The following is a 25,223-nucleotide window of genomic DNA, read 5'->3' as shown; positions in this document are numbered from 1 at the left end:
GCTCTCCTCACCACTCCCACTTTTCAGCCTGCCCTTCTCCCACATCACTTCTACATGTAGAATCTACAAACCCTTTAAGACCTTGCTCCATTCCCACCTCCTCTATGGTATCTCTGCTGACCATTCCTGCCCAGATAAACTTCTATTTCTCTCTCCAAACTCTGTTTGGAGACTGCTTCTATAATAGGTTGAACCAGGTGATACTGTTAATATATGACAACTCTGACCTACAAAAATGACACTCTCATACTGGTTCAACCCAATACTTCATGCCATATTGGGTGTTATCATTGTCTCATGTAAGAGTTTTGTCTACTCAGAGAGAATACAAGCAGAGTATAAGAGATGGGATACAGGCCAGCCCAAATTCCACTGTCTTTACCACCTATGTGACCTGGGGGTCACTACTTGCTATGACTCAATATCTTCCTTTATAAAATGGAAATAATGATACCCACCTTCCAGGGCTGTCATGAAGATGAGCAGTGTCCTGTCCCTGGGAGATGTTTGAAGACCCTACTAAGAGGACAACTTATCACAATGTAGGTACTCCTTCATTTAAAAACCTCTGAAGTTTGACTCCAACTTGCTTACCCTGACACTCTCCAATGATTCAGGCTTCCAAAATTGCAGCTAAATTATACCACCTGTCCTGGTCTGTGCTTTCCACGTCTGTGCTCTTGATCACACAGTACAGGCAATGCTAGCCCCTGACCGAGAAGACCTTGTCTTCCTCTGAATTCTTTTAACAGGTAATTCCTTCGCTGCATACATCTATTAATGAGCTATTTTATATAGGGAAATGGGGCTTTTTCTCTTTTCTTTGTTAAATTATAGGCTTATCCATCTCTGTGGGCTTTAGCCTCTATACTAGTAACTAGCACAATGTCCTCTACTGTGGTTTCTTAAGTGGAAGAGAGGGCAATCGATATATTTTGTGTGTGTGGGACTAATCAACTGAATGGTTGGTTCCTAAGGATTAGGAATTAATCCTAAGGATTAACTCATCTCTCATCACTGGTGTACCAAAAAGCCAAGCGGGGCACATATGAGTAAGGGCTCTGAGACTGCAGAGCTGGCAGCAGCTGTGGCCTCCACCAGGGGGCCTCCAGGATGGTTAAGGGATAGCAGTGTCTCCAGCTGCAACTCCAGTGGCATCAGACTGGAAGCTAATCCAACTACCAGTGAACAACTGACCTGTGTCAATGTCCTGTGCATTCTGTGCATCTGCAGCAAAAACCTCCCTCAAAAACCTCACTCTCAGCACACACCTAGAGGGGAGCAATGGCCTTGCAGGATGGTGGAGTAAATGTGACAATAAGGAAATATTTCAAAACTATACCCAAATTCTACAAATTTTGTGCTTTATAATACACTCTATTTATGTAAAGCTTTATTTCCATGTAAAAAGGGCAAAGAATTGCAAACTATAAAGATCTTCAAAATCAACTACATCTACATAGATAATACTGTTGGCCCCTTTGAAGGATATCCTGGAGGTCTTGTCAGACCATTTTCCTAAGTTTCTCATTTTATGAAAATGCATACTAAGGAATCCTAAATGTTCTAAGTGGAACATTCATATGGCACTGAAGGGGACTTAAAGACATGCACAGGATTGTGGCAGGTCTCCCAGTGTGCATGCTGCTATCCTGAATTGCATCACAGCCTCATATTTACCAGACTGGCCAAGATCCTCGGCAGGACTAAGAAGCCAAATAATAAGAAAAGGAACCACGCAAATCTCCAAACACAATCAGAAGTTGTCTAATAAAGATCACTAAATCACCAATCAATAAGCCAATTCTAAAACTGGCATTCAAGAACTCAAAGCTTCAGAAATAAGGTGGAAGCATCATTTGACCATTACAGCTCCACTGCCAAAGAACAGATATTTACAACACCTCTAGCACTCTTTCAGAAGCTGCTTTTAATAAAGCCCAAAATTGCTTTGCTCAAGCTCTCTGAGCAGTTATATGTCTTTCTATTTTGATTTTTGTTTTTTCAGTACTGGGAATTGAACCCAGGGTCTCACAAAAAAATAGACAAGTAAGTGCTCTACCACTAGCTACATCTCCCACACCTACTCTAATTTTTAAACAGTTCTACTGAGATATAATTAATTCAATATGTCAGTCTACAAATTGGAAAATTGTGGTCTTTTGCTAAACACAAACATTGTATCTAACACAGAGACATCACCTGCACAATCCTAAAGCCAAGAAAAGATTTTTTAAGTTTTTGAATTAAAAATTATTTTATTGGTTCTTTTTAGTTATACATAACAGTATAATCCATTTGGACATAATTATAAAAGCACAAAATATATCTTGTTCTAATTCAGTTCCCAGTACCTCTTCCTCCCCTCACTCTCTGCTCCCTTCCCTCTATTGATCTTTCTGCCATTTATCCATAGTTTTTTTTTTTTTAGTTAATTTATTGGGGACATACATGATGGTGAGTTTCACTGGTTATGTATTCATATATGAACATAGGAAAATTGTGTCAGATTCATTCCACTCCTGTTTCCAATCCCACTCCCTTCCCTTCATTCCCCTTTGTCTAATCCAAAGTACCTCTATTCCGAGAATAGATTTTTATAATGATGGTTGATATTAAAGACTGAGGATTAGATTCTGCCCTTCAATCTCCAAACTCAAACTAAAAAGAGTGAACTAACAAGTCTTGGAATAACAGCAGAGTTGAAAAATAACTTTCTACTTATGGATAGCTCAGTTTAGCCCTACAGTTGTAGGGGAAATCCTAACTTCCTAGGCCTAGGAATGTCTGCAATAGATACATAAACTTTTCCTAACACAGTGGCCCTCATTGGTTCTAGGTAATACTCTAAAACATTCCCATTTTTCTGATTAATGATTCATTCAAAACAGAAACCCAAACAGGATGATTTTGTTACTAAAAACATACCTGCTCTAGAAAGCAAAATTCAATTATATGGTACAGAAACAGACTATGAATACTGGTTTTGAAACCCTGGAGAGTTTATTGTTTCTTAGCAGGGAAACTCAGATAGTAGTCAATGTCTTACTGTATTTTGCTTGAACCCATGGAGTCTTAGTTCAGTTCTATGAAGTCCAGACTTGCCCTAAACGATCTCAGTATCAAACTCTTTAGTAAGTGGATTCCTCATGTGGGACAAAATTTAAAATTGGCTACATTCTGAATAAATAAAATGGCCAAAAGTATTATCTATATTGAATGTGGTTGATTTTTAAGGCCCTCACAGTTTGCAATTCTTTGTCTTTAATGCATGAAAATATAAAAGTTGACTAATTGGAATAAAAAACAAATAAAAAATAAAAATTGTATATAAATGTGCAATATAAAGTTCAAAAAAGGTAAGGGTGAAGGGAGACACATCCACAGACCTGATGGCCACCAAAAGATGCTTCAGCAGAAGTGAGCCAGAAGGTCAGTTTTACATAGGAAACAAAAGGGGCTAGCCCAGCTTCCCTAAGCTAGCCCCTTAATGACTCAGGGGAAACTCACAGGAAACCAGAGCTCCATTTAGACCCTTAGCCCAGAAAAGCCATTGCTTGTTTTCATGGCAACCATGAAACCAGGCCACAGTGACAATTAGTAATAATCTCCTCATTCCTTCTCAGACCCTGACTCTCAAGATGAATGTTTTGGAAAGAAGGTACAAATCTGGGCCCAGAGAGATTATGTGGACAGGACCAAGGCTGGGGAGTCAAAAGGTCCAGAGTCTGGCTGCAGCTTCATCTCTAACTTAACAGATGAGGGAAACATTCTTTCCTCAGCATTGATCAGAGACTGTGATCCTTCAATTGTACTTAAAGCAGAGCAGACACACCTAATGGACACAATGGACTCCAATCTTACCCATAGGAGCCAGAAACACTCCTTCCTCCTTCACCAGGCAAATGTGTGGTTGAGCCTATTACTTAAGTATCTGGTTACTTATCCATAAGTGATTCTACCTTTTATTCATGACTGTACCCCTTCCAGTGCTGCTAATTAAATGGAACTATAGCATCTGATCCGTAGTAAGCTTTGGATTAACTATGGCACTATCAGTTCCTTTCTCTGGTCCAATGTAAGTGTTGCTCTACTCACTTGAAAGGTCTTCTCTTTTCCTGTCAGGCTATCTACCTCCTTTCAAGATCTTGCTGAAACTCCATTTCCTCGAAGAAGTCATCCCTTGCCTCTGAGCATTCAAAAGACACAAGTGGATAGAGCATCTAGCACAGCTGGCACATGCCATTTGATAAATGGTAGTCATTATTATTTCCACAATATTTTGTGCTTGTATTTAGACTTACTCAATATATTCCCAAGTACCAATTTTATTACCTCAATTATAAGAACATCAAGGACAGGGTCATCTATTTTTGCTCCTATATCCCTGATGTAGCTTAGACCCGCCCAGTAAATTCATAGTGAACTCACTAACCAAATCAGTCTTCAGGACTTTAAATCACACAGATAAGCAGAAGTGAGCTGTATTATCCAGTGTAGGATAGTGCTATTTCACAGGAAGGATAATTAATATTATTGCCTTCTAATAGCCAGTGCATTACTTCCATCCTCACAAGCATCCCATAGGACCCCAGGGAGTATTCCCAGCCTCTTTTACATCAAAGTATACACAGAATATATTTCAAGGCTTCCTGGGATGTTTTCAGATTCTCCCAGAGGGCAGTTGCCCCATATCCTGCTGACTGTGTTGGGGATCCAAAGCTGAGGGAATCAGTATCTCAGAAACCTCATAATGCATATGGGAACTTGTGACCCAAAGCCAAGACTGTGACACTTCGGGGTCAGGATTTGAAGCAATATCTATATGATTATAAGCCACTTTTTTTCCTTGAATGCTTTTTCCCAAAAGGTACAGCAGGTTGAAGTTACTAGAGTTACCGCATTTTCTTTTTCCTTTGAATGCTAAATAGGTCTTACTGGAACTATTGGGCTATCTAAACTACACTGCTAAATGGTTTATGCTGAGCATTGGACTGAAGATTTAAGAGCAGACTGACAGCAAGGAACATCAAGGCCCACACTTTGTAGGAAAATCAGTGAAACTGGGAGACCAGGGGTGGGATATTTATTAACCTTCCTCATTGGGATATACTGTTGAATGTCCCTTTTCTGAAACACTTGGGACCAGAATGTTTCAGATTTTGAATTTTTTTTTCTGATTTTGAAATATCTGCATATATATAATGAGATATACTGGGGATGGGATGCAAATCCACTTGTTTCACATGCACTTCTTCCACATAGCCTCAAGGTAACTTTATACAGTATTTTAAGGGCAGCTGCATTTTATTTATTTATTTTTATGTGGTGCTGAGGATCAAACCTAGGGCCTCCCATGCGTTAGGCGAGTGCTCCACTGCTGAGCCACAACCTCAGTGCATTCAGCTGCATTTTGACTGTGACCTATTGCAAGACCAGGTATGGAATATTCCACTTGTGGTGTCATATGGGTGCTCAGAATGTTTTAGATCTTAGAGCACTTTGGATTAAGAATACTCAATCTTAATTGCTCAATCTTAACTCTTTTGGGAGCTCTTGGTTTAACCAGAAAGATTTACATATTTTGTCCTTCAAAGAGTGTTTCCCCTAATGCTTTAAAATGGTTTGAATTGCGTGTGAAGAATAAATGAGTACTAGGAATGAAATACTGGGAAGGTCCCAGGGTGTCTCTATTCATGGGCTCTACCTGGAGAAACCATAGTGGTGAAAGTCTGGTATTTGAAGCTGTATACCTTCCAGCTCCTTTACTTACTAGCCTAGCCTATTTGGATACATTACTTAACCACACTGTATTTTAGTTTACTCAGCTATAAAAATGACAATAGACAGTAGTGAGAGTTATTGTGAGAGTTATTGTGAAGACTAGAGATAAAGCAGGTGAGATAAGGCTGGGAGTGTGAGTCAATGGTAGAGCATTCGATTGGCATGCATGAGGCCCTGTGTTCCATCTCCAGTACCACCAAAAAAAAAAAAAAAAAGCACATATGATACCAACCCTAATGCTAGCATATGATGGATTCTCAATAAACAGTGGGCCTGATTAACAGACATCATTTCTCTGACTATGAGTACCAATTCATAAACCACAAGAGTATTGGAAAATGAACATCGTTAAGCATTATACTTGACTGGAGTTAAATAACCAATACTAATGCTTCAGCTACCCTGTTTAAGAGGCTTTGAATAGAAGCATATCCTACAGAGAGCAGCTCCTCACATTCTGATCTTAGATAGTGATTGAAGGCCTCCCCTGAGCACCCTGAAGCCCCTCAGGGCTTCCCAAACTGAGGAATTACCCACAAGGATGACAGAAAGCTTTCTGGGCTGAGCAGGTTCATCAGTGAGCATCACTAAAAGTCTGTTAACATTTGGCTCCTCCCTCTCTCTCAACCCCTTCCACTGTCCCACCACCAAGTTTGGTTCATTTTATCCCTAAAATATCAGTTAAATGTACCCACTTACCATCATCTCCACCACTATCAGTCAGTCCAACCTCTCACTTGGGCTACTCCAAAGACTTCCTAACTGGTCTCTCCACCTTATTACAGTGGTGCCAATGGTGTCCCAGGATCAGCTAATTGTTCAATATTCTTAGTTTAGTAAAACTTGGTTGTTCAACTCTTGGTGGCTTGAAAATAGTCATGCTGGGAGTAAGTAACCCCATGGAAATGGTTGTTAACACTAAAAACCAGAATATTTATTTTTCTTCTTTGTTGTTGCTGTTGTTTGTTTTGTTGTTTTTTGTTGTTCTGATGACTGACAAAATTTCCCAGCACACTACTGACTGCCTGGATCCCATCCAATGTGCCCTTACAGTCAGAATAAGCCTCCAATACCATGGTCCTTCTCCCCCACTTTGGATCAAAAGTAAACCTTCTCGGCTTAAATTTCCTATGAATCTCTGCAGGGTCTGACTCTCACCTTCTACCTTTAGCTGCCTACCTGCTGCACACCTTGCTCTCCAAGTTCCTCTTCCAGTCCCACTGGTCTTGCTGTCCCACCCACTTGAAGCACCATTTCCTTGGGGATGCCCCCCTCTGACCTCCTGACTGATCCTACCTATGTATAAGGTATCAGTGCATGAGGGGTCTTCAGACTCACTTATAACAATCAGGAATACACATTTATAATTAGCTGATTAACGGCTCTTTTTCTTCTCTTAAAAAAGTCTGTTTTAACCACCATTTAAGCCATAACACATATTCAATAAATACTTAAAGATGAACTGAGTGAATGATTTTGTGCACCTAATACATATATAAGATCTTCACTATGCTGAAATCTAAAGAAATCCAGAACTGACCCATCTTGACATGGCACTCCTACACACAGACAAAAAGTCAGTCTATGAGAGGCATGCCAAATGAGTGGAGATAAGGAATTCAATGGAAGAATGAATTCCCAAGAAATGAAGCAGCCTGTGAAAAAGGGTTGATGGAGATGGCCTACAGTTGCTCCTGGAGGAATAGGCAGAATTTATGTAAAGGAGGAAAGGGAGGCTTGTCCCAGAGACAGGGCTCACAGATTAACCTGTTGGAAGCCAAGGTGCTAGAAGGCAAGGTACACAGGCTGTGGAGGAACCTCAAACAACAAGAATAGGAGTCAGCTTCTGTGGGTTTTGTTTGTTTGTTTGTTTGTTTTTTTTGGAGGCGGTACCAGGGATTGAACTCAGGGGCATTCAACTACTGAGCCACATCCCCAGCCCTATTTTGTATTTTATTTAGAGACAGGGTCTCACTGAGTTGCTTAGTGTCTTGCTGTTGCTGAGGCTGGCTTTGAACTAGCAATCCTTCTATCTCAGCCTCCTGGGACACTGGGATTACAAGTGTGCACCACAGCACCTGACTAGACTTTTTTTTTTTCTTTTAAAGAAAGAAAGAAAGAAAGAAGGCTTTTGAAAAGGGTAAGTACTGGGAAGCAGTAATACTAGAGAATAATACGCACAAGTGCGTATTTCTCTCTCTCTCTCTCTCTCTCTCTCTCTCTCTCTCTCTCATCCATATCTATAAAGCCAAAAATAAATTCCATCTGGCAAAAGCTTTTCAAGTCCAGAGAGCAGACAGAGGTCATACTGGGCTAGAGATAAGAGACTCAGGGCACATTATGACAGAACTTTTTTTGAAGGAAACCAGGATATCTCCAGTTAAGCTGACTCTAGAAGCACTAGGCTGTGTAAAAAAAGTAACACAGTCAAGGTTTATGTGACTGCAGAATGATCTGGCTCTTTTGTTTTAATGCTAGCTCCTGGCTATACTGACCAGGACAAATATGAGGTAGTTGTATATCTTTCTTTCTTTTTCTTTTTTCGGTACTAGGGATTGAACCCAGAGGCCCTCTACCACTGAGCCACCGCCACCCCCAAAACTCTTTTTATTTTCAGACTAGGCATGAGACTTAGGTCTAAGTTGAAAAGGTTGGCCTTAAGCTGCTGATCCTTCTGCCTCAGTCTCTCTGGTCACTGGGATTACAAGTGTGTGCCACCATGCCAGACTTGAGACAGTTATATTTCTAAGGGCCCCTTATCCATAGGGTTTGCTGAAATCCTAGTTTCCAAGTTGGATGTGTGAATATTATCACCTATGGAATAGTACTCTGCTCTCTAGCTCTGACACCCACATTCCTTGGGGGTCCTTCCACTGGCTCAAAGTTGACAGGACTCAGAGCATGGCCTGGAATGCTTTCCAACTAATGATACAGGAGAGTGACCATCTGTAATGACCTTCTGACATAGCTGGCTAGCAAACTTGATGACCCTCTCACTCACTGCAGCCAGGATCCTGGGAAGTGGTTGTAGTTTCCTACCCCTATTGTCACAAAAGATCCTCAATAGCCATTAACTAAAAAAACAGATCTTCAAGGATTTCAGTGGGTCTGATTTTGGGGTCAGGAACTTAATTTCAGTTATTTGGTGAATGAGGATTCCCTAGAGAAATGGTCTCCAAATTGGATATATGTTCTCCAAGTTTTACCCAAGACTGAAATCTAAAAAAATGAAAAATAAAATTGAGCTTCTGCACACAGCACTCTTCTCAGATAATTTATTGTGCTATGTCTGACACTGGAGATAACCACAGGAAAGTACACAAGTAGGTGTTCCATGAGCAGGAGGGTGGACAAGGGCAGGTTACAGCCCCACTTGGGCAGAATTATTGATTTTATTATGCAATTTTGGTAAAATAACTCTCATACAGTGAACAAGCAGCTTAAAGAGAGTCCTACAGGAAATTTCAGTGCATGTAACATCTGCACAAACACAAATGTGGGAGAACTGACAGTTCTAATGTTAGAAGGACTAAACATAATGAGGATCTTATCATATTCAAAAAGATATAAGCTCAAATAACTAAAAATTATCTGAAATATGGACTTTCATCCATTACCCTCAGTAATATGCCATCCTCGTGTTCAAGCAGGTCTGTGTATTTTGTGCTATAAATAATACTGGAGAGACATCACAATTAGCAAATATTTAAAATATTTTAATTTTTAAAATATTAAAAATTTCATTATTCTCATCCTTTCAATTTGTCCATCTTATAACATTTATCAGTATGTTATGTATTAGTGCCTGATATTTGAATATTCTCAGAGACATATAATGTAAAATACGTAAATGGGGTTAAGTGCTTAATTTTTTTGTACTATTTAAGTAGTACAGTTAACAGAGGTTTGAGAGTCAGCTTAGCAGCCCCCTCCCATGGCCCCTTTCTCACTCTCCCATATGACCACACCAAAGGGGAGGTCTTCTGTCCACTCAGAACAGTGAGAACAGAAGCAAAAAAAAAAAAAAAAAAATGAAAGGAGGCCATCTTCCCACTCTCCTCCCCTTCCTCTGCTCAGGCTGCAGAAAGCTCCTACCTGATTGTGCCATCGGATGACGTTTCCAAATCCCCCTGTCCCAAGTCGTTCTTTCATTTCCCAGGCCCCACATGTCTGGGTTGGCAAGGAAGGTGACCAGCTCATATTGATGCCCTGCTAATTCTGTAAGCAATTTGGGGTGGAGGACAAAAGTTAAGGTTAAGGTTCAGGTGAAAAAAGTGAGCTCAAGGAGATGGAGAAAGTAATGAGATACTACTGCTTTCCATGTGAGAGAAGAAAAAACGTAATCCGTTTGTAAGTCAGCCAGTTGGTGTGGTTGGTTTGGGGTGGCCAACTTTGGGCTTTCTCACCTTCCCCCACCTTGTCTTCGAGGAAGCCAGCAGGGAAGAGTCACTCCCTGAGAGGGAGATGCTGCCCCACACGCTACGACCTAGAAAGGGGATCCCCCACCTGACTCCTGCGAGGGGCGCCTGGACTTGCCCGCCTTCTGCCCAAGGGAGCAGAGACAGAACGTATTTCTGCGCTTCCCCACGGTCACAGGTGTCTTTACAAGTCAATGAATCACGGCTGTCTCCCAAACCACCCACCTGGGGCTGGGGCCATCCTGGCCAGGGCAGAGAGAAACGCTCCCGCGCCCGGAAAACCCCGGTTTTTAAACTCCACAGATATGTCTTCAAAGCCTGAAGTGAGGGGAAAGGAAAACGGGACCGGGGAAAGCCCGCCCCGGGCAGAGGGGACACCAGGTTGTAGGTGGCACCTGAAGCCCCCGGCCCGCCCAAGGCACTCACCTGTCGGCGGGGACGCGGGACAGGGGATAGGCTCCCGGGGGCGGGGGAGACAGGGGCTGGGGTGGCAAAGCTGGGGGCTCTGACACCCCCCTGAAGACATTAAAATGTTGGAATCTTAAACCAGCGACTTCCTCAAACACTTCCTGCTCTGACGTCACGATCACGTGGGCCCTGGCCGGCTCTTAAAGGAACCGCGAGGGGCTGCGGGGCTGCGGGGCTGCGGGACAAGCCGCCACGGTGCCAGCGAGCCAAGCAGCACGAGCCTACCCAGCCTCAAGATCCCTGCCCAGGTGACTCCCAGGGCTCAGGGAGAGGGTTTGAAGGTGGCTTCCAGACAGCTCTGGAGGAAATCGGGCAGACTGCTCACTAAGATGAAAGAATGGCCCTAAAATGAACTAAGATGCCCGTGTTGTTAGACGGGCGACTTCTACCTGCAGCGGTTTCTGCGACAGGGGCTTGGGGATTTCCTTACCTGGCACTCCTAGGGTGAACTTGACACCGCTTCCTAGACTTTTAACTAGGTGGAATTTCCCGCGCCCCCGCCCCCCGCTAGGATTGATTTAGGGACTGTTTACAAGAATTGCCCGCCTGTCCTCCCACAGCGCTCCCCTTGTTTGGCAGCTACTTGGCTGGATGTCAAGAATGATAAATAAGAGCGGTACTCCTCAAAGTGACACCCCCCTCAAAGAGTCCCAGACAAAGAGAATCGAGTAGTGTTAAACTAACTTGGATTTTCATCTCCAGTAAAGCCGGGGAAATTATGGGAAACTCTCAAGCCTTGAGATTCATGTTCATCACCTACCTACTTAAAATTGTAACAAGGTCTTCTACCCTTGAGTTTCTCAGTTCTATGGCATTGTATTAGCAGTCAAAGGCAGTGTGTGTGTTGGCACATTTTACTCAAGCAGGAAAAACCATATTAAAAGAAACCTGATGATAATACTTGACATTTTCAGAATGCTTACCTTGTTCCAGGCACTATCCTAAACGCTGTACTTAGATTTCCTTAATCTGCAAGTCAACCCTACAAATAGAAAATATAATATTAATATTATTATCCCCATTTTGCCATTGAGAAAACTGATGAACAGGAAAAAGTCTTTATCCCAAAGTCACAGAGCTACTAATTGAAACTGAATCTCAAACCCAAGGAGCTTGCATGTTCTGGGTGCATGTTCTTTAATATTTGGTTGAAAGTAGCATGCCAAAAAATTCAGAAGGCAGAAAACTGAAATTTGAATCTACATAATGCTATGGATGATCTCTGATGTTAGGGCAAGTTACTTAGCCACTCCTACATTCTTAAAATAAAATACAGGCATTATTAGGCTGAGTTACATGAAATTGCCAAGACATCAGTAACAAAGATCAGCAATTTCATCTGGTTCAGCCTAATAGCAGCAGTACTGAAGGGCACATAAATTGTAAAAAGAGGCACCAGAAGAGTTGTGAGGAAGAAATGAGGTAATAGTAAAAGCAACACTTGATACAGGGGACTCTCCTGACTGAACAGAGCCCAGGGCTTGAAGTTAATTCATAGGAACATTTCTTAACTCAAAAATATGAGTTGACGGTGCCTAGGGCTGTGCTAGGCTCTTGGACTGCTCTTTTGTTTATTTATTTATTTTCTTCTTTTGTGGTATCTCATACAGGCTAAGCATGTGCTATATCACTAAGCTATAGTATTTCTTGATTACCCTATAGTCACATTTGAATTACATACTCAACCTCAAAGTAAGAAGAAATAGGAGTTAATAGACATAAAGCACTTTGAGTAGTGCCTGGCAAAGTCTAGTGCATAGCATTTGTTTAATAAATAACTTTTAGAAATAAAACATATTAACTTAGCACCTATGTGTGCTGGATACTATGTAGTCTTTTTCCTGTATGATGTCATAAATGGTTTTGTTTTAGTCCTAGCATCTCTGAAAATTGGTGTCCCTAAGAAACTTATCAGGACATTTACTAATATGCCAAAGGTTTACTCTACATCACTGAAATTAAAGAGTTCTCATTTTGTTCAGCTCAAAAATAGCTTTGTTTTCAGCTGTACATAAATCGTTCTGATAAAGTCATACATTAATAGGTTTGGGTTTTTTTTTTTTTTTAAATAAATGATGTGCCGGGAAGGGGCCTCTGGAACTTATCATGTTCCAAGATATTTATCATGTTAAGCCCTATTTTCCCTCCAGATAAGACCATGTCCAGATCACTGCCTGCATCTTGTCTCTATCTTGCTCTGGTGATGTGAGCAGACTGTTGACAGATATTTTTCAGATGCAGCAGAAAAATGTTCCTTTTTCATCATGCTTTGAGTCTGAGTGTGCTATTTAGCTGTGACTAAAGTTATCATGAAACACTGAACAGCATGGGACAGCTGTAGGCATCGTTGACCCCCAGGGGACCCCAGCAGTATAATTTGCATCAGAGGCATTCAGAATCTTCCTGGAGTTACTAGACCCACAGACAGCCATCCATTGTGGGGAGATGAGGACCAGGCCACATAAAATTAGTGCTAATTCATTGTGCTACAGAGATAGTACATAATTAGAAATAGGGATAAAGTTTATGAGTATCGTTGATTGTAAAATGAAATCTTGTTCCCTGAAGAAGTCAAAGATAACTATCCTCTTAGTTTTTTTTTTTTTTTCAATGTTATCAGTTGGTTAAGCTCTGCTCATTCACCTAATAGCAACCAGGCGAAGCAGCACTGAGCTCCTTTGAGTGAGGAAGATTGTTTTCAGCACCATCTGGGGGCTAAATTGTAGTAGAAGAAGCCAGTCTCAAAGATAGGGATAAAAACAGACCCCTCAGGATGGATTTCCCTGCCCCCAGAGTCAGCTCTGCTTTAGTGATTTTAGCAATTCTTTTATTATCCTTCCAAGTTGGTTTAATCCAGGACCTGCAGAGAGAGGATTCTGCAAGTCAGGTCTTGCTCCATCAACAATACTCCTCTGCCAGGAAAGTTGGAAAAACATGTTTAGTTAGAGGACATGAAGAAATCTGCCTTTCTTTGCAGGGAGTTAGCCGGAGGAGGTGGACTGATGGAGACTGATAGTGACAATGAACCTTGTCTCAGATATTTCTAGGCTCAGTGTAGAACTGCAGAAAAGGAAGGAATGAAGAGGCAGCCAACTTGGACTTGAGTAATGGTGAAAACTTTAAGAGGAGCAGAACCAAACAGACCATCCTGTCTCAAACTTTGGATGAAATATTGAAAGCCAAGGTTTTGGGGCCCTGAGTCACCCTCTCAGAAGGAATGAAAGCTTGGGGGTGGAAATCACTTTGTAAGCTCTCTTTACTTTTATACACATGCTTTTATTCCAGTAAATTCCAATTAAAGAGGAAGAAGTCACTAAAGGGCAACTTACCATTCCTTGACCTTGGTTGTAGGTATATTTCTTTGCTCATCTCAGTTCTGAGTGTTTCCTTTTGCTCTATGAGAGCAAAGATTTTGTTCACTGTAGTATCCCTAGTTCCTGGTACATATAGGTGCTCAATAAAAAATTGATTGAATTGAATGAATGAGGGAATTGGCAATGAAAAGACAAGTGATTCTATACTCTTACATTTGGTTATACATAATGTCTGGAATCTGAGAGATGTGGATTCTTATCCAGGCTCTGACTTTTCTTGGATTTATAAACTCAAGCAGTTTACTTAACCTCACTAAACCTCAATTTTCTATAAAATGGAGGCTAATAAAACCTATTCTTCATGGTTATATGATAATGTATTAAAAAGTACAGAGTCAGATACTTATTAAACCCCTTTGAATAGTAGTTATAAATGCTATTGTTATTTGTAAATTATTATTATTTGCAGTGTTGGGGGCAGCGGGGATTAAACCCAGAACCTTGCACACAAACTACACTACCACTGAACTATATGTCCAGCCTTTTTTTTTTAATGCTATAACTTAGAAATCAGCTGAGATCTCTATCCTTTGTAATTCAAATAAAATATACTGAATGCTTCATTCCTTCCCTTTGAAGTACAAGATCTCTTGTCTTTTACCCTTCCCCTCCAGGAGCTTGGTTTCAAAAGAGGTACATGATGGCAATGAGGCAGGTGATATGTTTCTTACTTGCTTCCCACTCTGACTTCCTCTTTTTGCTAAATTCTTAACTGCCCTTTCTAAACAGATCCTCCTCCCCACCACAACTTGTTATTTTATCATCACACTCTATTCTAATCTTTCATAAGATTAGAATTTTAATATTATTTGTTTCTTGTTTATTGCCTGCTTCACCCAATATTGTCAGCTCCCTATGTGTCCATTCTATGCCTGATTGTTCAAGCTAATATGCAAGCATTACCTCATGCTGGCCATACACAATAATGACAGCAGCAAACATTTATTGGTCAAAAAAATAGGTGCTTACTCTGATTTGGATAAGTGTCCCCCTAAGGCCCATGTGTTGAAGACTTGGTCCTTAGCCTATGGAGCTCTTAGAAGGTGGTGGAACTAGTAAGTGAGGTCATCAGGGCCGTTCCCTTGAAGGGCATATTGGAACCCACCTTTCCTTTTTCTTTTTTTGCTTCCTGGCCACCATGAGGTGAGTGGCTTTAGTCTACCACAGGCTCTCTGCCATGATGTTCTGGCTCATCAAACACCTAAAGCAAAAGGGCCATACAACCATGTCCTGAAAACACTAACCAAAATAAATCATTTCCATTATAATAATTGTTTATCTCAGATACCCTGTCCCAGTGATGCAAAGATGACTAGTATTGTTCACTATAATTATTTATTAGAAATTTGATCAGTGTATGGATCTTTTAGCCATCCAAGGATCGTGGAACCTTTTTTCTCCTCCCTTCACCCCTCAACCCCCCCCCCCCCCCAGATGTAGAAGTCAGCCCTTTCCCATGATTTATTCTAATGATCATTCATAGAAAGACTTGATATTTGGGCTGGGGATGTGGTTCAAGCGGTAGCACGCTCACCTGGCATGCGTGCGGCCCAGGTTCGATCCCCAGCACCACATACAAACAAAGATGTTGTGTCGGCCAAGAACTGAAAAATAAATAAATAAATAAAATCTCTCTCTCTCTCTCTCTCTCTCTCTCTCTCTCTCTCTCTCAAAAAACTCTCTTCATCACTTTAAAAAAAAAAAGACTTGATATTTGACATTTAGTGTTTGATTTGACCAAGAGTTTGGAGAGGTGGATAAATTGACATCAAAGTGCCACAAGCCATTTAAAATTAAACATCAGAGAACTTCAAAAGTCACCAATTCCATGAGCCCATTCTGAGCCATGCATCTCAGCTCTCCTACTCTAGCCCAGCTTCTCAGGCCTCTTGTTTTTAACAAAGAACCAGATTTCTCTCCATTTTTCCTGCAGAGCAACCAGCAATCCTCAGCCACAACTCCCAACCTCGGCACCTGAAGGGCCAGGGAATCTAAAGTGGTTAGCACAGCAGCTTCACTTTGATTTTGAATGCCCTAGGCTATGTGCCTGAAGGCTGTCTATTTTGTGGCTGACTGTTCTGCCCTACCAAGGTAAAACTGCTCCTTCTCAAGTTGACACTACTTACCCCAGACCTTCTGATAATTTTTGCACTCTTTTTATGACCAAAGTCCTGGGCCAAACAAAGGACTAACTATACACAGTGTCTAATATCTTTTTCTGTCTGTCCTAGCAACAAGACTTTCTGAAAGGAAAAGGGCCCCACAGTGATTTAAAAAAAAAAAATTGTAGTTGTAGGTGGACAGTATGCCTTTATTTTATTTGTTTATTTTTATACGGTTCCAAGGATCGAATCCAGTGCCTCACTCATGCTAGGCAAGTGCTCTGCCGCTGAAACACAGCCACAGCCTCAGCCCCCCACCCCTGCAGTGATTTTATTTGAATTATGTTTCCTCTTAGAAGATAGAAAAACTGACAGATTTTGACATTAAATAACATCTCTTCCTCTCTGCTACTTCTAATAATTACTAACTGCCAATCTGAGTGATTTCACACTAATCAAGTACATGGATAAGCAAAACAGGCAAATACAGCAGAACTAGGAGGCATAACTCTTTTTTTTAATGTTTATTTTTTAGTTGTAGTTGGACACAATATCTTTGTTTTATTTATTTATTTGTATGTGGTACTGAGGATTGAACTCAGGGCCTCACACGTGCTAGGCGAGTGCTCTACCGCTGAGCCACAACTCCAGCCCCTAGAAGGGATAACTCTTAAGGGGAAAAAATGATAGATCCCTACTCATTTTATTATCTGAGGATATAGGCTAATTTACATACACAGTTATTCTCTGCTTCATTTCCATCATTTTTTAAAAATCAGAGGTATAATTCATATATAGTTAAATTTACCAATTTTAAGTGTATAATTTAATGAGTTTTTAGCAGCTGCACATAATTTTTAACTGTCAGAAGGATCACTGTATGAAACATCACTCCAAAAATTCTCTTGTGCCCCTGTGCTGTCAATCTCTTCCCTTTCCTTCTGCCTTCCAGCCTCTGGCAACCTCTGGATATGCAGTCGCTTTAGTTTCATAGTTTGGCTAGTTTTAATTTAACTTCTTAGCTACATTTTTCTAGAGAACTGCTAAGGTGTGGCCAGACTTCTGGGTTGGGTTGGATTTTTCTTGCTCAGGAGTCAGAGGAGGTCACAGATGATCAAATAGCTGACCCAATAGGGATGGGTCTGATTCAGCAGCCCCAGAATAATGCAAGGATGGATGACCTGGCCATGGTGAAAAAGGACTGCTAATCGCAGAGACTACAGAGCCTATGCCAAGAATGAGGAAAAAAGAGAGAGGGAAAAAAAAAATCTGGATTTGAGGGTGGAGGAGTAGAAAAGGCCATAAAGCCTGCAAAGACAGGGAAATTAGGTAAAGGCCTGAGCTGTGATGCAATTCAACTGTCAGACCCAAATCCATCCTGAGCCCAGGCTTCTTAGTACTTCTGCTTGTCCGTAGTGTCAATCGCACCTACTTGCCAGTCTCAACTTCTCCTTTCAGAGCTGCCACATCACTAAAGAAGACCAAAAATGTGCAACTCCTAAAGAACACTGTGGAAGCCCAGACTATATTACACCAAAAAAAAAAAAATGACTTTTTGGTATACGGATTGTTTTGAGAAACAAGCAATCAGAGTCTCTGAAAACAGAAAAGAAGTTTATCTTTTCATAAGGTGTCCAAATTTTTAGGCCTTCCTGTGCAAGCTCTAACCAACAGGTTGAGAACACCCCACATATAGCCAAACAGAAGTGGGGGTTGCAAACCATTTGCAATTATTCTACCAACCGTTGGCAGATCTCAGTGGACTTGTCTAAGATGATTTCTTTGGGGTGGTTTTGGGGAGTGACTCTGGATTTTCAGAGGGCTGAAACTTTTGAGTCTTCTTTTAGGGATACCTCTTGTGTCTATGGTTAAGCCATAAATAGCTTATTGGTTTCAGATCATCAGGGCTGTATTGCTTTTGGTCCTTCATATATGATAAGTATTTCTTTGATGTAAAAGAAAAAGAAAAACAATTTTTTTTGAAGTTCAATAATGCCAGAAATATTTACTGGTTGTCCCAACTAAATCAATGATAAGATATTTGAAAGGATAAGGGGAAAGAAGACCTCTGTGGTCAGAAGTTGTCCTTGCTGGAAGCTAATATTAAGACCCTGATAGAAACTTTTGTTTTCAAGATCTCTCTGCTCTATTTGATCCGCCTCCTCCCATGGGATCTTGTCAGGCACCTGAAACTCCCTTTATGTTAGTCAGCCTGCCATCACTGTGACAAAATGCCTGAGAAAATCAACTTAAAGGAGGAAAGATTTATTTTGGCTCATATGTTTTTGAAGGTTTCAGCCCACAATCAGCTGGCTCTATTGTTTATGGGTCTGAAGTAAGTCAGAACCTCATGGTGGAAGGGTGAGATGGAGAAAGGCTGCTTACCTCATGTGAGCCAGAAAGGAAGGAGAGGAGGAAAGAGGGAGGGACAAGGGAAGAAAGGAACTGGAGACAAGATATATCCTTCAAGAACAACTCAACAGTGACCTACTTCCTCCAACTAGGTCCCACCTCCTGAAGTTTCTACCACTTCCTGATAGAGTCACTAGCTGGAGACCAAGTCTTTAATATGTGAGTCTTGGGGAACATTTCAGAGCCAAACCGTGCCACTCTTCTCAAACACCTGCTGACTATATGCTCCTCAAATTCTGTTCACCTCCTATTGTTGGCATGGTTTGCTACAAATAATTTGGAACTTCATTGGCTTCTTTTGGATACTAAGCTCTCTCCAAAATAATTTCCCTAAGGCCTTTTCCTTCTCATCATTTCTGCTCCTCCTTCCTCCTTTTACCATCTTGGATCCTCTATTCAGTTCTCTTAAATTCTTGAGAATCCCCTTTCAAATCCTACCTCCTGCATCTCTCCGTCCACCACTGCCAGACCTTTTTTCTTTTCACTCCAGCCTCTCAGCCTCTCAACACTTTAACCTTTGCTACCCCTGCTCTCAGGGAGTCTGGGTTTCCCAAAATCAACTACCTGAGGGTAAGTAAGATAGTCACAGACCAGATATTTTATCCACTCAGACGGTCTTTGGAAACATTCAGATAGCTGCTAAGTGTCTCCTCAGTCACTTGCTTTAAATTTAGTCCACAGCATTCACAAAACTGACTTCTGACCATAGGTAAATAACCCCCAAATACTCTTTCTTAGAGAAAACGTATATCTGTTCTCTACCTTTGAGATATACATTTCCTACTCTGTTTCCTCTAGGATCTGGGGCCCATCACCTTGGAAGGCAAGCTTTGGGGAAATTATTCTCATCAGAAGGAGGGGGGAGTTGTACATGGAAGCAAACTGGCAAATGAAAAATCTAGTCTATTCCATAAATATTGGTAAACAACATGAGCCAACTAAGCAATAACTTTCATTTATTCAATCTGGCTGAAACTCAAATTTGGAATGAACTTAAAAAATAAACTAGTGTATTAGTCTGTTTTAAATTGTTATAATAAAATATCAGAGGCCATATACTTTATAAAGAGTAGATGTTACTAGCAGGGCATGGTGGTGCATGCCTGTAATCCTAGCAATTTGGGAGGCTGGGACAGGAGGATTACAAGTTTGATGCTAGCCTCAGAAACTTAGTGAGGCCCTAAGGATGTGGCTCAGTGGTTAGTGGTTACTTCTGGGTTAAATCCCTGTTATAAACAAACAAACAAATAAAAGAATAGAGATTTATTTAACTTACGGATGTCCAAGAGTGTGGCTCCAGCATCTGCTTTATCAGTTGAGGGCCTTCTTACTGCAGCATAACGTGGCAGAGGACATCACTTTGGGAGATAGCACATGCATGCTAGCTTGGGTTTCTTTTATGGTAAAGCCAATAACGCTGTCTTGGGAGTCCTGCCCTGATGGCCTCTTCTAATTCTAATTACCTTCCAAAGGCCCCACCTCTAATATCATTAACATATGACTTTGGGGATTGAGTTTCCAAAATGCAAAGAAACATGGAAACCACAGCAACTTGTATTGTTGTACCTGGCACCTTGCTGAAAGTAAATTTAATGTTTTTATGAGTGCATTGTGGATACACAGTCGAGGAGTTCATTTTTATGTATTCATGGAATATACTTTGCTCCATTTCAATTTGCAGTACTCTGCTGAACTTTCCCTTCTCCCTTCCCCTGCTTCCCTTTCTCTACTTTAATGCTCTACTTCTGTTTATTTATTGTTTTTAAATTTGTGCTTTGTAGTTATACATAAAGGTAGAATTCACTATGGTGCATTAATGTCATGGTACATTGCATCATTTAGTCAATTTCACTCCACAGTGCCTCTCTTTTCCTGTCCCTCCTCCTTCCCCTTCAATACCCTTCTTCTATTCCACTAGTCTCCCTTCCATTTTCATGGGATTCTCACCCTGCCACCTTGCCACTTTTTTCTCCTTATTTCTCTCTAGCTTCTGCATATTGGGGAAAACATTTGACCTTTGGCTTTCTGAGTCTTATTTCACTTAGCATGAGTTTCTCTGGTTCCATTCATTTACCAGCAAATGCTGCAATGCTGAGAGCCATAGCTAAGTAGGAATGACTCATGGCATTTTGGGTTGAAAGGTGACCCCAGCAAGCCATCAAGATGATAATGATAATGATTATGTTAAGATGTGCATTCAATTGGAGATTAGACCCCTGCTGTCTGCCTAGGCCTGCTACTTCGGAGCTCTCCTGGGACTCCTGGAGAGTTCCCATTGGTTGGGGAAGTGTGATAGGAGGGAATTCCGGAGGAGGGATTTCCTGTTGGAGTAGTGTGTCCCGGGAGGAGCCGAGTGGCATGGCGTGGCCTTCGGCACTTTTCCCCGGGAGCGTGTGTGGAGTGTGCTGGTGGAGTTCAGAAATAAAGTTTGTTCCTGCTTCAGTGGCTTGTGATTTGTGCCTAGCCAGACTGCGGCACTGCAATTTCAGACTTTTTTTTTTTTTGTACTGGGGATTAAACCCAGAAGCACTTAACTACTGAGCCATATCCCCTGCCCTTTTTATTTTTTATTTTGAAACAGGGTCTCACTACTAAGTTACCCAAGTCCTCGCTAAATCTCTGAGGCTGGCTTTGAACATTCTATCCACCTTCCTTATGATAGATAGCGACCACGCCCACTCACTATCTCTCTCTCTTTTAATGTAGGCATTTACTGTTATGACCTTATCTCTTAGTATTGCTTTTGCTGTAACCCACAGGTTTTGATGTGTTATTTCTCTCTCTCTCTCTCTCTCTCTCTCTCTCTCTCTGGTTCTGGGGATGGAACCCAAGGGTGCTCTACCACTGAGATACATCCCTAGCCCCAACCCCCTTTCTTTGATACAGGGCTTGCTAAACTGTGAATACTGGCCTTGAACTTGCCATTCTCCTGCCTCAGGATCCTGAGTTGCTGGGATTTAGACGTATGCTCCAAAAGGTCTGAGTTTAAATTTCATATGTTTATAGAAATTTTCACTTTCTATTTTGATTTCTTTATTGACTTGGTCACTCAAGAAAATGTTGGTTAACTTCCATGTATTTTTCTTTGGGTCCTCTTTTGATTTCCAGTTTTATTCCATTGTAGTCAGATAAAACAGATGTTGTTATTTAAATTTATTTTGAATTTGTTGAGTCTTGTTTGTGATGTAATATATCATCTACCTGGAGAATTTTTATGTGCTGATAAGAAGAATGTGTATTCTGCAGGTGTTGGATGAAACTCTGGATATATCTGATAGGTTCATTTGATGTACAGTTTAATGATGACATTTCTTTGATCTGTCCATTAATGAAAGTAGAATGTTGAAGTCCCCAACTATAATTGCACATTAGAATCTATCTCTCCTTTTAGATCTAACAGTGTTTGCTTTACATACTTGGACACTTTAGCATTGGGTACATATGTATTTACAACTGTTATTTCCTTTTGTTTAATTGATTCCTTTATAGTGATCTTCTTATTGTTTTTGTAAGTTTTGACTTAAAGTCTATTTTGTCTGATAGAAGTATAACTACTCTTGCCCACTTCTGTTTTCCATTTGCATGGTATATATTTTTCTATCCCTTCACTTTTACTCCATTTATGTCTTGTCTGGTGGAGTGAATTTCTGGTAGGCAGCATGTCATTAGGTCTTGTATTTTTAATTTATTCAGCTAAAGATTTTTTTTTTAATTTTTATAGCTATAGAGGGAGAGCATGCCTTTATTTTGTTGTTTCATTTTTATATGGTGCAAGGATCGAACCCAGTGCCTCACACATGCTAGGTAAGAGCTCTGCCACTGAGCTATAGCCCCAGCCCCCACCTAAATATCTTTTAATTAGAGAATTTAATTAATTTATATTCAAGGTTATTATTGATAAGTAAAGGCATACTCCTACCAGTTTGATAATTTTTTTTTATGGTTGTATATCCTTTTTGTTTTCCTTTTTCTTTCTTGTGATCTTTGTGGTTTGGTGATTTAATATATTGACAGGTTTGATCCTCATTCTTTTTGTATCTGTATTCTACTAGTGAGCTTTTGCTTTTACTTTGTTGTCAAGGGTGTAGTTACCATCATTTTGCTTCTTGTGTGGAACTCTCATAAGCATGTTTTCGGTGGAGCCTATCTGTTAGTGAAGAATTCTTTCAGTTTTATTTCTCTTAGAAAGCCATTATTTTTCTTCATTTCTACAGGTTGTAGTATTATTGGAATTTCTGGTGATAGTGTTTTTAATCCTTTTTTTTTTCCTTTCAGGACTTTGACTTTATCATCCCATTCTCTTTAGGCCTACAAGATTTCTGGAGAAAACTGTGTGGAGAGTCTAGGGTGGATCCCTTTCTATGTGACTTAACACTTTTCTCTTACTATTTTTAGAATTTCCTCTTTGTCTAGTATATTTGACAGTTTGAAAATAGTATGCCTTAAAGGGAATTTAATCTATTAGGAATTCTTTAAACTTCCTGGACCTAGATGTCAGTATCTTTCCTAAGATTTGGAAAGTTTTCCATAATTAAATAGGTTTTTCTGTGACTTTTCCCTTCTTTTCTCCTTCTGAAACTCATAATGTAAAAGTTTTCTTCATTAGTGGTGCTCCATAAATCTTGGAGAGTTTCTTTATTCTTTTTAACATTTTTCTTTCTTTTTGTCTGACTAGGTTATTTCAAAAGATCTGCCGTCAATCCAGGCATGGTGGCACATGCCTGGAATCCCAGCTACTAGAGAGACTTAAGCAGAAAGAATATAAATTCAAGGACAACCTTAGCAAGATCTTGTTCAAAATATTAAAAGGGTTAGGGGACTGGGGTTGTGACTCAGTGGAAGGTACTTGCCTAACACATGTGAGGCAATAGGTTCGATTCTCAGCATCACATAAAAAATAAATAAATAAATAAAGATTAAGGAAAACTCAACATTAAAAAAGAAAAAAGGGTTTGGGATGTGGAGATGTAGCTCACTAGTAAAGAACATGCCTAGCACAGGCAAAGTCCTAGGTTCAATTTCTAGCACCACCAAAACAAGAAGAAAAAAATCTGTCTTTAAGCTCAAAAATTCTTTTTTTTAAATTTCTCAATATAATCTGATGTTGAGGTTCTCAATTGTATTTTTTTTTTATTTTATTTATTCAGTTCTTTAGTGCCACAATTTGTTTGGTTCTTTTTTGTGATCTCTGTCTCTGCTGAATTTCTAATTCATGTCATGAATTTTTTTTTCCTAATTTATTTGAATAACCTATTCATATTCTCTTATATTTTAAAATTTTTTCATTAAAAATAATTTTGAATTATTTTTCAGGCAACTCACTGATTTTTCTTTGGTGGGGGTCTTTTACTGGAGGCCTTTATTTTTTCATGCTTTTTTTCCCCAGTAGATTGGTGTTTGCACATTGGTCAGATTAGTTATCTCTACAAATTTTATAGAGTAGCATTCATAATTTAAAAAAAAAAAAAAAAACTTTCTCCAGGTAATATACCCTAGGGTGTTGAATGATTCCACTGTGTTGGCTTTAGTTCAAGATGGGTGCTTCCATGAGGTTCCTTGTAACTTTTTCAACTATAATTGTTGATAATGTCTATTCATGTCTTAGTGGCCTTGGCTACAGTGTTGTTGGATTGCTCCACCAGTGGGAATGTAGCTCTCTAAGGTAGGGCAGATTCACTAGCAGCTCTGGGCATGATGCATTCTGCTGAGGGTGCCAGCTCTTTATCAGTTTCCTAGAATTACATGGGGGCAGGCTGCCCCAGGGACCTAGGTTTGTATGGGCTCATCATGCCTAGTAATGGGGTGGGGTACCTGTCAATGTCTGTAGGCCCCATGAGGCTCTGGTCAGACCAGTGGGTCCAGACAGCACCTGTCAGTGTCCAAGAACTATATGAATGATTTCTGGGGGCTTACTTACTCAAGACAGGCTTCCTAGCTGCTGTTTCCTGGAGTAGAGAGTGGGTAAAGGAGACTGTTTATCTGTTTTTCAGGGCCTCAGTGAATTGATCTCCTGAAAAGAGGCTGCAATGAACTCTTTATTGGGGCTGCAGGAGCACAGTGGGGCTGCTCAGCTGCTTCCAGGGGGGTCTCAGTGGGCTGAGCCACTCAAGGAAGTCTGTTCAACTGCTGCCCTGGGTTGTAGCTTAGTGAGTGGGGGTGCCCTGCTCTCCCAGGACAGCAGGGCTTCCCTACTATTGTCTGGAGGCCTCTTCAGGCCAAGCCAATCAGGGTTGGCTGACCAGGTGCTTCCCTAAGCTGCTGGAGGATGGATGGGGTCACCTAGTTGGTTCAAAGGGCTGGATTGTCTGACCTACTAGCGGCAGCTGCCGGGATACTTCATAGGATCCCAGGTAGACAGAGTTTCAACATTAAAAAAGAAAAAAAGGGTTAGGGATGTGGAGATGTAGCGCACTAGTAAAGAACATGCCTAGCACATGCAAAGCCCTAGGTTCAATTGAGCAGCAGGAGCCTGGGTTGGGGTGAGCACTTTATGGCTGGGCTCTTTCTCTCATGCAACACACTGTAGGGTGATCATCTGGCAACTCCCCAAATTGGGCTCAGAATCTTTGAGGGTTGTAGACTTCTCCAGAACCAAATGTTTGAGGTCCATGATATAAGTGTGGATTCCTGGGGTCTCCTGCTTACTCTTTCCCCGGTAAATAAGT

At 40.8% G+C, this 25,223-nt stretch overlaps 1 protein-coding gene across 1 annotated transcript in view; it reads right to left on the bottom strand.

The window, feature by feature from the left end:
• Ikbkb (inhibitor of nuclear factor kappa B kinase subunit beta) overlaps positions 1–10,747 on the bottom strand; it is a 49,543-nt gene extending 38,796 nt beyond the window's left edge. The window contains exons 1-2 of the mRNA XM_026409327.2: positions 10,629–10,747; positions 9,880–10,002 (exon numbers count right to left, since the gene is read on the bottom strand). Of these exons, the coding sequence (XP_026265112.2) occupies positions 9,880–9,984 (105 nt within the window). The 5' untranslated portion in view covers positions 9,985–10,002; positions 10,629–10,747. The remainder of the gene's footprint in view (positions 1–9,879; positions 10,003–10,628) is intronic.
• Between the last annotated feature and the right edge of the window lie 14,476 nt (positions 10,748–25,223).

This window comes from Urocitellus parryii, chromosome 14 (assembly GCF_045843805.1).
Source record: "Urocitellus parryii isolate mUroPar1 chromosome 14, mUroPar1.hap1, whole genome shotgun sequence".
Lineage (NCBI taxonomy): Eukaryota > Metazoa > Chordata > Mammalia > Rodentia > Sciuridae > Urocitellus > Urocitellus parryii.
The sequence above is the reverse complement of the archived record's forward strand: the minus strand, read 5'-3'. Positions and strand labels throughout refer to the sequence as shown.